The sequence below is a fragment of the Bison bison genome, unplaced genomic scaffold (genome assembly GCF_000754665.1).
Source record: "Bison bison bison isolate TAMUID 2011002044 unplaced genomic scaffold, Bison_UMD1.0 scf7180017864177, whole genome shotgun sequence".
NCBI lineage: Eukaryota > Metazoa > Chordata > Mammalia > Artiodactyla > Bovidae > Bison > Bison bison.
This window is the reverse complement of record NW_011494749.1, coordinates 491,303-504,557: the sequence shown is the minus strand read 5'-3', so window position 1 is coordinate 504,557 and position 13,255 is coordinate 491,303. Positions and strand designations below refer to the sequence as shown.

At 41.3% G+C, this 13,255-nt stretch overlaps 1 protein-coding gene across 1 annotated transcript in view; it reads right to left on the bottom strand.

Moving 5' to 3' along the window:
• The window catches only part of LRPPRC (leucine-rich pentatricopeptide repeat containing), a 99,465-nt gene extending 87,141 nt beyond the window's left edge, over positions 1-12,324 (bottom strand). The window contains exons 1-2 of the mRNA XM_010842303.1: positions 12,115-12,324; positions 335-534 (exon numbers count right to left, since the gene is read on the bottom strand). Coding sequence (XP_010840605.1) covers positions 335-534; positions 12,115-12,263 — 349 coding nt within the window. The 5' untranslated portion in view covers positions 12,264-12,324. The remainder of the gene's footprint in view (positions 1-334; positions 535-12,114) is intronic.
• Positions 12,325-13,255: the final 931 nt, after the last annotated feature.

Sequence of the window (13,255 nt, the reverse complement as noted above, 5' to 3'; positions counted from 1 at the left end):
TTCATATGTGACCATCTTAGGGAAAGTAGACACTATGCAAGAGAAGATAAAAACTAGTATCTTCCAAGAAAATTTACCACTGAAAGTGATTCTTTTATAAACTGTGGGAAAAGACAATTTTTATTTGCTGATTTTGAAATAAACATGCAAAACAAAATGTTTCACTCAAAACTTTGCTCTGTTGAGTTGGAAAAAAAAAAAAAATCACAACCATAACATAAAATCACAAATAGAAAATGACAAAATTTAAAGTACCAAATAATGTGCTCTGTAATGAGCTTACCATCAAACCAGAATTTAAGTTCAACTTTTTGAATAGATAATCTTGAAATACCTGAATGACAGGTGTTATCAAAGACTTTTTGTAGAAGAGTCTTAGGGATGCGGCCAGTTCTTCGGACAGAATTATCTAGCCTCATTAAAGCCCAATCAAATTGGCTGGCATTCCTTCTATGAGAAGAGGTGGGCTCCTCCTGAAGATCATTCTTTTTTTCAGCAGCAATGGAATGTAGCCTAGCTTGGCTCAGTAGACCTCTACAAAATGAAACACAATTAGTAATAAACTATGTCAACTACTATCCACATAGGTCATCTCTGTGAGTAAAATTTATACAAAGCTTTTTTATTAGTTACTAAATACCTAAATTCATAGCATAATAGCAAAAATGTCCAGAAGTATAAATTGGTAGGGAAGAAAGTTTTGACCTTTGCTTTAAATAAAATCACAAGCACATAAATTGTATACAAAGTAACCTCTTGAATAACTGTCTGACAATGTCTCTTGATAACCTCCCACATGGAATCATCTCAAACTAAGACAATATGGTATGTTTTTAAATCTCCCTTATCCAAAACCAAGTTAATCAAGAAAAATGAAGATTATGCTACAAAGCTCTTCTAACCTCTACAAACGAACAAGAGATCTAAAATATACCTAAAATTCTGAAGAATTCTAAAGCACTCTGAACATTTTCTAGGTGCAGATATTGAATTATTAATAAGACCCATTTCCAAGATAAAAGTATGTAGTTTTTTATCATTAATGACAAAAGTATTCCCCATCTTTCTAAATAAATCTAAAACATTTAAGTAAAAAAAAAAAAAGTTAATAAATTAAGGTCAGACTAGCGTATGTGTTTACAAAAAGCAAACAACCCTTAAACCATTTATTTTAATAAAGCAGGTCCAACATGCAGGCCAAAACATGAAATCAGAGGCATTTCACACTGTAGAAACACAGGCTGTACCTGACTTACAAACATGAAACAGAAATAATCCTTATGTGTGAAGGAAGCCCTGTCATGTATCTTTGAATAAGAGCTTCCCATACAGTCAAATCTCACACAAAATCATCTAATTTGCAGAGATTTACACATTTACCCCCAAATATCTTAGACTTTTCAGAAGTAGTCAGTAAGTGTAACTAAAGAATACACACTAAGCAAATATTAACTAAGTAATAATGTAAAAACACTCTACTTATTTTTTTAATTTAAATGTATTTATTTTAATTAGAGGCTAATTACATTATTGTATTGGTTTTGCCATACATCAAAAAACACTCTACTTGTTAATTCAAGAAAGCCCTTACGATAACAATCAAGTTTTTTTTAACACGTCACATTTTTTTTTTTTTTTTTTTTACCACAGTCAATTAGAGGATGAGATGGTTGGATGGCATCACCAACTCAATGGACATGAGTTTGAGCAAGCTCTGGGAGTTGGTGATGGACAGGGAAGCTTGGTGTGCTCCAGTCCATGGGGTTGCAAAGAGTCAGACACGACTGAGCAACTGAACTGAACAGTCAATTACCAAAGTAAATACATACTCATGAGTTTAAAAATAAAATTGTTCACTTCTTATGTTATTAACCTGAAAAACCAATCACAAAACTTAATGTTACATAATGTTAAAGAAAGTAACACCAGTAGTTTCACAAGTTTATGCATAACACAGGCAGTAATCGATACCCAACTAGAAATTCTACCACTGGGACCCAGGACAAGACACAACCACTCTGGCCATCAATGATTCCACCAATGTAAAACAGCAGACTGGAAAACAATGGAAAAAATCAGAATACTAACTAAAAACAATGTCATCTTCCTTAATTAGAAAATCTAATGATCAGCACTTGTAGATGGCTAATTGATTAAAGTTAGTTAAATGAACTGTATTAATACTAGATTTTTACCTATGAACCACAGAAGATACACTGCTACATATTGCTACATATATTTATCCCTTACTTTCAAAAGTTTTATTGGCTGTTTTATCTACGAGATCAGTTATTAATAACCTATCCCAATGTTAGTCAGGCAAACACAAAATATTTTAAATCACCCAGAACAATGTGTCAGGTTCAGGTGAGTGTAAAATACTGCTCACCAATGAAAGCTAAATAAGAAATGTCAAAATCATAGTGAAGGGACTCCTTGGTGGTTCAGTGGCTAAGACTCTGTGTTCCCAAAGCAGGGAACATGGGTTCGTTCCCTGGTCAGGGAAACTAGATCCCACATGCTGCAACTAAGATCGAAGACCCTATCTGTGTGCCCCAAGTAGCCAAATAAATAAAAATAAATCTTTTAAAAATCGGGGCTTTCCCTGGTGGTCCAGTGGCTAACACTCTGTGCTCCCAAGGCAGGGGGCCTGGGTTCGATCCCTGGTCAGGGATCTAGATCCCACATGCCACAGTTAAAGACCCAGAGTGCTGCAACTAAGACCTGGAGCAGCCAAATAAATAAAAATAAACAGTTCTTAAAAATTGTAGTGAAGTGTAGTATTTGTCAATTTTTTTTTATACAACCCAAATCTGATAACTGTTGAGGAGCATAAAAATAAAATCTCTACTCAAAATGCAGTTTTAACATGTAACATCAAACAAACAAAATTCAGGCAGAAAACAGAGATGTTAATAAACCAGCACAGCAGACTGAACATTCTAAAGCTATTTTTTTTCTCACAAATCTTTAACGCTGTCAAATCTCTTTCACGTGTAAGTGTGTTTAGCTGTATTTAGTTAAGTCAAAATACGACTCTACTATAAAATAAACTGAGGAGAAGGGTTACATATTTAAACCAAAGGATTCTTCATTATTCAAAAGGATTCTCCAGTGTTTCCTCGTAGGACTGCGTTTTCTATCTTTTTTTATTTGAGTCACAATTTATTTTCAAATTCACTTGAACACACCCTGAAAGAAAAAGAATTCTGTAGCTAGGGCTTCCAGGTGGTGCAGTGGTAAAGAACCTGTATGCAATGCAGAAGATGCAAGAGACACGGGTTCGATCCCTGGGCTGGGAAGATCCCCTGGAGGAGGAAATGGTAACCCACTCCAGTATTCTTGCCTGGAAAATTCCATGGAGAGAGAAGCCTGGCAGTCCATCATGGGGTCACAAACAGTCAGACATGACTGTGCAACTGGGCACGCATGCAGTCTAGAACAACAGGTATGTTGTAACAGAAAGGAAAGAACACGTGCAGGGATTAAGGTGGGTCCACGGCAAGGCAGGAACCTACACCTCTGGCCTGCACCAGCTGAAATGCCCTGCTCCAAATCCTGATGACCCAGTGACATAAACACATAAGGGAAAACCATTTCATCATGCCACTCATGTCATATATGGCTCCTTTATATTTTTTAAGTTAAAACTTCTCAGGTTCCTCCTGAGACTCCAGCACTCACTACTAACATCCAGGTTACCACTGAATTTTCTGACAAAATCTGGCACTTAAAAAGTAATTTTTCTCAGGTTGTTGTTTTTTTTTTTTTTTTGCCTTTGTTTTTTACTAATTGCTGCTAGTGATTTTTGACCCTTTAGTGCAAAAACAATGATTTTATAGTTGAGCAACCATATTTCAAAAACGTACAAGGGCTAGATTATTATTAGACTGATTACTATTAGCCTATTATATATAGGCTTCCATTGGACTCCCCTATTAAGCCTGTCACTTTTTAAAATATCTTACTTTTTCACAGCATTTTTAAGTTTACAGAAAAACTGTTCAGAAAGTACAGAGTTACCATATATTATATCCTTTTTCCCCTTGACCCGATTTCCTCTATCAGCATTCTGTATTCGTGTGATATATGTTACAAATGATGACCAATAGTTTACAACAGGGTTCACTCTGTGTGTGTACATATCCATGCTATGGGTTTTGACAATTACATGACATGCATTACAGAACCACAAAATAGTTCCACTGCATTACAAATGCCCTGTGTCTAACCTGCTCCTTCTCTCCCCCTCCTCCTGAACAAGCAAGCAACCACTTTTCACTGGTCCTGTTTTGCCTTTTCTGAAATGTGGATAGTCTTTTCCAGATTGGCTTCTTTCACCTAGCAACATACATTTAAGATTCCTCTGTGTGTTTTCATGGCTTGATAGTTCATTTCTTTTTAGCGTTGAGTAACATTTCCTTGTATGGCTATACCACCATTTGTTCTCAGTTCACCTACAGAAGGACACATTAAGTTGCTTTCAATTTGGGGCCACTATATTGGGCTTCCCTGGTGGTTCAGACAGTAAAGAATCTGCCTGCAATGCAGGAGACCAGGGTTTGATCCCTGGATCAGGAAGATCCCCTTGAGAACGGAATGGCTACCCAACTCCAGTATTCTTGCCTGGAAAATCCCAAGGACAGAGAACCCTGGCCGGCTACAGTCCATGGGGTCCCAGGGTTGGGCACAACTTCCACTTTCACGAACAAAGCTACTGTAAACATTTGTGTGCGGGTTTTGTGTGGACAGGAATCAAATCCTGGTCTCCTGATTGCAGACGGATTCTTTATCGTCTGAGCCACCAGGGAAGCCAAGTAAGTATTAATAAACCTGATAATCAATTAAATTTAAAAAAAAACAAACAAAACTCACCAGTCATGTTAAGTTCTACTAATGAAGTAAACAAGGGACTTTCAAGAAAGAATAATAGCACAGTTCTACTTTGGATTAAATGTACCAAGATGACACTCAAATTTCTAAACTAAGGATGAAAAAAAAACAGCCATACAGACAGCAGAGGATGAGTATTCTCAGCAAACGAGAGTAGTAGATAGACCAAGCAAGTCAACAACAGATGGAATGATACTGGAGAGGAAGGCTGATCTAGACATGGAAGATGAGTATTCTCAGCAAATTAGAACAGTCGGCAGACCAAGCAAGTGAACAATAGATGGAATGATACTGGAGAGGCAGGCTGGGCTAGACATGGAGGACTGTGAAAGTAAGGGGTCTGGATTTTATTCTAGGTACAGATGTCATCTCAAGTACAAAACTGTATCAGAACTCTACTGAAGGTTTTTAGGGTTCTGATACAGGGGTTGTGGTATGATCTACGTCTGTTTTGAAAAGATCAGTCTAGCTGTGGTGGAGAATAAATTAGAGGGCAATAAGAATAAACAGATACCATTTTAGGATGCTGTTACAGTAGTCCAGGTGAGAGACGGACAGAAACTTAGGGTGGGCAGTGGAGATGGGAAAGAAGCACATACCACTGACACCCCCATCTAATTTCGCTACATATTCCAGGCAACAAGTCTTGCCAGTACAATTTGTTAATTTTCACTCCCATGTAAGAGAGAAAAATTCAGGTATTAATAAAAATACCCTGCTGCTGCTGCTAAGTCGCTTCAGTCGTGTCCAACTCTGTGCGACCCCACAGATGGCAGCCAACCAGGCTCCCCCATCCCCGGGATTCTCCAGGCAAGAACACTGGAGTGGGTTGCCATTTCCTTCTCCAAAGCATGAAAGTGAAAAGTGAAAGTCAAGTCTAGAGAGACTTAATTTATCCTCTGCCTATTATGTATCAATTTTAGAGACAAAAACAGAAGGCTTCATGGCATAGTAGAAACACCAGCTTTAAGAGCATGGGCTTGAGTCCTGCAGACTGACCTGAATTCAGGCTCTGAATTCTAAGATGTGTAACTTTGACCAAGTTATCACAACTCTAAGCCTGTAAAATTTCAGAGATAATAGCATTTACCAAACAGGAATCAATGTAAAAAGACAAAATTAACGCAATGTTTCCCAAAATGTTGCACTTCTGTTAACAGAATGTTCCATTGGTATCCAATGTTTTTGGATACCAAGTAGACAAAGACCTAATTCTGCAGCTTTATTTACTTAAGTAAGTATTCTGAAATAACTATTGCATCAAGCTCTTTATTTTTCTAATATTCTTGCTGAAAACAAAATTAAGTTATAGCAAGGAGATCAAACCAGTCAATCCTAAAGGAAATCAACCCTGAATGTTCACTGGAAGGACCGATGCTGAAGTGAAGCTCCAATACTTTGGCCATCTGATGTGAAGAGCAGACTTATCAGAAAAGACCTTGATGCTGGGAAAGACTGAAGGCAGGAGAAGAGGACAACAGAGGATGAGATGGTTGGATGGCATCACCGACTCGATGAACATGAGTTTGAGCAAGCTCTGGACAATAATGAAGGACAGGGAGGCCTGGCGTGCTGCAGTTCATGCGGTCAAAAAGAGTCGGACACAATTTAGTGACCGAACAACAACTCAATTTATCTGACTGATCTTTTAAAAAAATCTTTTGTAAAGCTGTCACAATGAACCTTTTCCCTGCACTATTTTCTCCCTGAATTTTGCAAGACCTCATTTCTCCAGAAAGTCTTGCCCAGTTAAGCTGTTCCCCCAAACACTGCTTTGTTTTATGGTAAGTAACAGAATTTTACAATAAAAAAGTCACTTGCAGCCCTTCTACACTTGATAACAGTCTCCTGGCTTGAAATGCCAATGGCATTCCTATCCACCTACTCAGATGTCCCCTCCATCTCTGGCTCCTCCAGTCCAGAGGCAGGTCTCCTTTGTCTCAGCTTTGATAGGAAGTGATAAATCAGTCAACCAGGCTGGGACCTACGATGTGATGTGGAGCAAGATACTCTGCAGAATCTATAGCAGAGTGGGATAGATTATTCTCCATATTTACTCCAGAGTTTACATTCTGAGATCTTATCATGTGCTTACTTTCTTGTGATCGCCTTTAATTCCTCAATTTATAATGTATTAGGCATTGCCTTAAAAAAAATCTTTTTATGTCCATAAGCAATCCCTTCAGTACCTAAACCACAACATATTCAGAACATGTGGGAACTGAGAATCACAGCATCTGGGGATGAATCCCAGCTGTGGAGATTCTAGATAAATTTCTTCACCCTTCTAAGCCGCAGTTTCCTAATTTGTAATAGAACAAAGCACAGAAGATAAAATGCATATGTGATATAGTCACACACACACAACTTGACAATGGTAAAGGTCTACACCAAAGGTATTATCCTTTACCTCATCTCCAACTCGATTCTTCCTAACATCCTTGCCAAGCTCCTGTTCTCTCAGAAAAGAAATCTATCTTCTCTTCAGTTCTGCACCACCTAGTTGAGGCCCCATTAACCCTGATCTGCAGTATAAACATTGTTCCTCACTGGTCTATCCATTCCCAGTCCCTATCTCTCCCAGAGTCTATGGAAACTGTCAAGACCTGTACCTCTCAAAACCCTCCAATGGCTTCCAACCAACTTTCTAATCAACTGACTGGCCTTTGCAGTGTCAACTTCCATTACATCCCACCCCACAGAGACATAGAGGATAAAAGTACAACCTCCCAATTTCTTCCTCTGTTAACACTGACTACTCATTACCAGTGTCCTCTTCAACACGAGCAATACCCTACCACCAAACAAATGACTCTCACCAAACATATTGCAAACATTTCAAACATGACTCTCTTGTCTCTGAAATGCCACATTATTACATTCCTCTCTTATGGACAGCACATATATCAATATAATAAGCCACACATGCCTACCATTGTCCTCTGTAACTGATAAAAGGAGTAGAGGCTGAATCGCAACTCCAAGGAACCGAGACAGACTTTTGACATTTGCTGAAAGTTTTTTTTAATGAGAGGTAAACAAGGAAAACCCTTCTTTCCTTTCGATTTTAGAAGTCACAACAGTCTGTCGTAAGGCAATATGTGCTCTTCACCCTTAAGACAATGCTCAATTCAGATCTGCCACCCAAACTGATTTAGCTCAAAGCTTACCCTTCCTCTGATAAGCACATAAGGACTGATGAATAAATTCTATAATTTCACTCAATAATCCTCATCTGTCCTTCTCAGACTTTCCTGGAAATCAAGATCAAGGTGAATTTGTGGCGATCCAATGGATTACATGAATGGGAGTACCCCTTCAAACTCCTCTGCCTCTCACAAACATTCCTTCCTCAATGTCTAAGATTTTCATTGATTTACTCAACAAACATTTGACATCTACGATATGCCACAAAGTTAAAGACACCAGGGGAAACAAAAAGAGTAAGACAAAAAAAAAAAAGACAAAGCCCCTGCTTTCAAGGAGCTTACAATGAAGTCTGCAATGCTAGTGGGTACAAACCCAACAGTGTTAACTGATGCTTTAGTAATTCCGCACAAGGGAGTGGTCAATAGTGAGAAGCCAGCAACAGAGATTTAACAGAGGAGACATATTTCAAGAGTGAAATCACCATCAGAGGCAGAGAGGTGGAACGTGGCCCATCAAAGCCTTGCTGGTTCCCAGGCCAGCAGCACCTTTATCATCCGGGGGCTTGTTACAAATGCAGAATCTGTCTCCTGCCTATCTATACCTACAAAACCAGAATCCACATTTTCACAAGACCCCCAGAGAATTCCTGCATTCATTTGAGTTTCAGAAGCCCTGCTGTCAAGGACTTTGAAGCAGAGTCTGGATGGCATGGGAATGAACTCCCAAGAAGGGCAGCTCCACAGGCATCTCCAGATCACGAAGCACCTTACCCTGGAACCACCACCAGGGAGCCACCACCGTGTCCTATTTTAAGCAGGACAATGACATGATCAAATTATCACGGGAACTACAGAATAATGTGGGGAGAAGGCGGGGACTTATTCCAAATGAAGCAGATCTAATAGAACATCATCATTTCTGCAATCAATACACAGGGGCAGAGGTGGAGACTGGAGAAGGCGATGGCACCCCACTCCAGTACTCTTGCCTGGAAAACCCCATGGGCGGAGGAGCCTGGTAGCCTGCAGTCCATGGGGATTCGAAGAGTCAGACACGACTGAGAGACTTCACTTTCACTTTTCATTTTCACGCATTGGAGAAGGAAATGGCAACCCACTCCAGTGTTCTTGCCTGGAGAATCCCAGGGACGGGGGAGCCTGGTGGGCTGCCGTCTATGGGGCCGCACAGAGTTGGACATGACTGAAGCGACTTAGCAGCAGCAGAAGAGGCGGGGACAGGGAGGTGTCAAGGAAACATGAATGAAAAATCTTTTAGAAAACTGATAGAAATAGCAAAGTTCACTAAAACAGGAAAACATAAGAGGAACAGATACAATAGGAAAGATGAATCCAGTTTGATATACTTTTTTTTAATTTTCTAAATTGAAATACAGTTGACTTACAAGGGTGTATTAGTTTCTGGTGTAAAGTGATGAATCCAGTTTGAGATGTATGGGTTTGAAGTACCTATAGTTCAACCGGTTGGAGGTACCTAGTGGCAGTCCATACCCAGGAGAGGAACTGTTAACATCACCAGGTAGGGAAGTATGGCCTGATGCAATAAAAGTGGAAGAAGTCACCCAAGGGAATGAAAAAAAAAATGAGAAAACCAAAGGACTAAGGACAAATCCCTCCATCCCTCAATGCTCCCCTCCCCCCTCAAGGCCATCAGCATTTAAGATATGAACAGAGGAAAAAGGATACAGCAAAGCAAGTGAGAAAAAATTTAAAGAGAAAAAAAAATCAAGGAAGAGAGGTGTCATCAATTTTTATCAAAAAAAAAAAGGGGGGGTGGGGATCTCATTAAGGGGAAAATGGGAGACTAATGCCAGAGGTCGAGGCCTTAGAGAGGATCTGGTTAAGAAGTCCCTTTGAAAAATTAGATGAAATAATCTTATATCTCACATATATCTAATTTCAAAAGATATATACACCCACATATCTCAATGGTTCTTTGTGGGTGATAGAATTAAGGGTGATATTTAATTTACTGCCTCCCCCTACCCTATATTTTGCAACTGTTCCTCAAGGCACACAAATTCTAAAATTTAAATACACATAATAAAGTTAAATAAAGTGATGACAACTTTTCCTAGTGGTGCGACTACCGTGAGTCAAAGAGTGAATTCGAAGTTAGCAAATGAAAGAGGAGTACAGACAGGAAGGAGAGATTGGGAAGCATGAGAGGTTAAGTCTAGTTTCAGGAAAGGTTTTGTTTTTCAGGTAGGAAAAAGGTGGGCATGCTTACAGGCTGTGGGTTGGAAACTGTATACAAGTATTCTAAGTCCAAGAGAACAAGAAAACAAATACTTCTTTAGTGGCTTGCTATGAGCTGAGCACAAAGTGGTGAACAAGACTGAGTTCTGCTCTTCTGCAACTCACTTCCTACTAAGGAAATAAACAGCAAGCAGATAAAATCAGACAAGTGAGACACGCTGTGATAAACTAAAATAGAGTCATTTTTTAGACTGAGTGTTGAGTCTTCTCTTAAAGTTGAGTCCTGAATGGCAAGAAATGAGTTTTACAAAGAAGGGGGAAAAGGCCTTGTTACCTCTACAAACAATGAACTGAGGATCAGAAAAGGTTGGTAAAGGAATTCCCTGGTGGTCCAGTGGTTGAACTCCAGCTTACACTGACAGGGTCTGGATTCTGGATTTTCTTTTTTTTAAGGTAAGGTAATGCAGCAAGGAAATGGATCCCAGGTCTGACAAAGGCCCAGACCAACACCCTTGTTACTAGACTGTTCTCTCCACTGTTTTCCTCAACTACAACAGTGAAGATGAACCGTAACCTCCACCATCCTCTGGTCTCAAGAGGATGTTAAGAACTAGAAAAATGTAAATAATGGTCATAACTTTCTCAAAAGTACCTCGTTGAAAGCCAAGAGATGTAGTTCTGTGAAAGCAGGCACAACTTTTAAAGGTTAACTGTTCAGGCCTAATGAGAAAATCCAGGTAGGCTCCAAGTTAGAAGTGCACTATATTTCAAAGATGTGTAAGAACTCATAAAACATTTTCTCCATACAATTCTACACACAGAGTTGGTTTCCAACCTGATTCACAAAGATCCGTGCAATCACAGGAAACTGAGGCCTGTAAATGTTAACTTGTCCAGTGGCATAATACAGAGCAGCCTGCAGTCCAGCCCTGGCCTACTCCAGAACCTCAGCTCTTAGTCCTTATGCTGTCTCCCAAAGTACCTTTATTTATATAAACACTAGTCTTTCAAAATCAGTTTTGCTTCAATTATAAAACCCCAGTGCCCATCTACCCTCCTCAGGTGATTAGAATAGTAGTCATGTTAACACTTCCATCAAGCTTCCATGTCCTCTCCTTGGCAAAGTCTATACCAAACTAACCTTCAGATAAACCTCAATCCATGAGGGTATTTATTCACAAATTTGACACTCACTGAGAACTCTACTTGCCTTTGCACCCCCAGTTCCCACGGAGCGCCTAGAACGTGTCCGCTCATTCATTCACTGACACGGAGCCTACCGTGAAAACTCCCAAACCATCTCACATCCCCGTAAACACTGAGGTGAACACCACTCAAAACGCAGGCAAAACCCCTAAGGGGTCATAATTAAACTTCCACCTTTAAGCTATCCCTAGCTCACCCAGAATTCCCAACCTACCCTCCCTCCCAAAAACAAAGCTCTCGAAAACTAAGTCCCAGCTGGTGCAATACGGCTTGCACGTGGGTCAGCACCCAACCTACTCAATGATTAAGCAGTAACACCTGACCCCCGGCAGCAGCCTTCAAAGCCCCCCTCAGCTTCCTAGGCTGTCCGTAGCCCGAGAGCAAACAGACTAAGTCCGAAACGCAAAGGTTATAACCCATGCCGGAAGCATTCCATGCCCGTGACCTTCTGGAGGCGATCATGCCCGCCACCCAAACTCCGCCCCTCGGAGATGGGGAGTGCGGTAGGAGACCCGGGGACGCCAGGCCCAGGAGCCGGGAGTAGGGTGTGGACAGAGTACAGGCAGGACCCGGCCCTCGCCCCCGGAGGGACCCGGGGGTACCGCCGATCTGCATACAGGAAGGCCGGGGGAAGCGGCCGGGAACTCACCCGGCAACAGGCCTGGCTCGAGCGGCGCGCAGACAGAGAGCTGCGTGAGGCCGGCCCGGGCCGCCCGCAAGGAGGCGCAGGGAGAGCGGGAGGTACGGGGCCGCTGTGGCGCGGAGGAGCCAGCGGGCCGATCTCAGCAGAGCTGCCATGGCTCGGTCGTCCCCAAAGCAGGATGCACGCCGAGCGAGAAGGACAGGAGGGGCACGTGACCGTAGGTTGCCCGGCGCGGAAGAGACCAACGACTGGACGGGCTAGACGTAGGGGGAAGCATCTGTTGTTATAAATCAGGAGATGGAAAACCTTGCTTCTCCCAGGACATACCGTCCCCATGAGATATTTGTATAATAAAATAGCTTGATTTATAATTTTAGGGGGCGTCTCTTTCGGTCCTATTTCCTTCATGTCGGCATGTTCAGTCCTTCCACCCCTAAACGTTTCAGTTGGTAGAGTCGGAAAAGGTCGACTCCGCCCAGGTTAGCGCAAAGGCTTGCGGCTGGGCCAACTAGCCAGAATCCCCGGGAATTCTCCAGAAGGGCCGATTATGACGATCCAGGAGTGTGGGACAATTCTCCGCACGCTGCGGATTTTGCGGCCGTCTGTTAAGGCTCCAAGCACAGGTTGCCACGCCTACCGAAAGAAACGTTCTTTACGCTCCAAGTGTGGGACGGGAAAACGTTAAGGACCTTTGCACTGTGCTGGAAGTGAACGCATTATATTCCCCAACTCCCACCCGCCCCTTCCTTCAGTAAATGCACTAGCATCGGAGGTAAGATCACACTATAATTGAGTTTGGGAAGGAAAAAAAAAAAAAAAAGTCCTGCGCCAAATCTGGGTCCCCCAGCCTTACGACCTTGAAGGGTCCCCTGCGCACATAAATAAACTTAAAGATATTTTGTGTATTGTATATGTAAACTTTGGTTACAAGTTTCCAAGTTACCCAGAGGTATCCACTCAAACAACTCTTTTAAAACAGTACTATGCTATCATGCCATCTTAGTTTGTAAAAACACTTAGGTGACAGTCAAGTTATGTATTTTCCAACACAATTCGGAATAGCTTTCTCAGCAAAGTTTTGCCCTTTTCAGTATCTGTTGGGGAAATAGGAATATTTGGGAAGCCAAGAACTAGCTTCAGGTGTAAC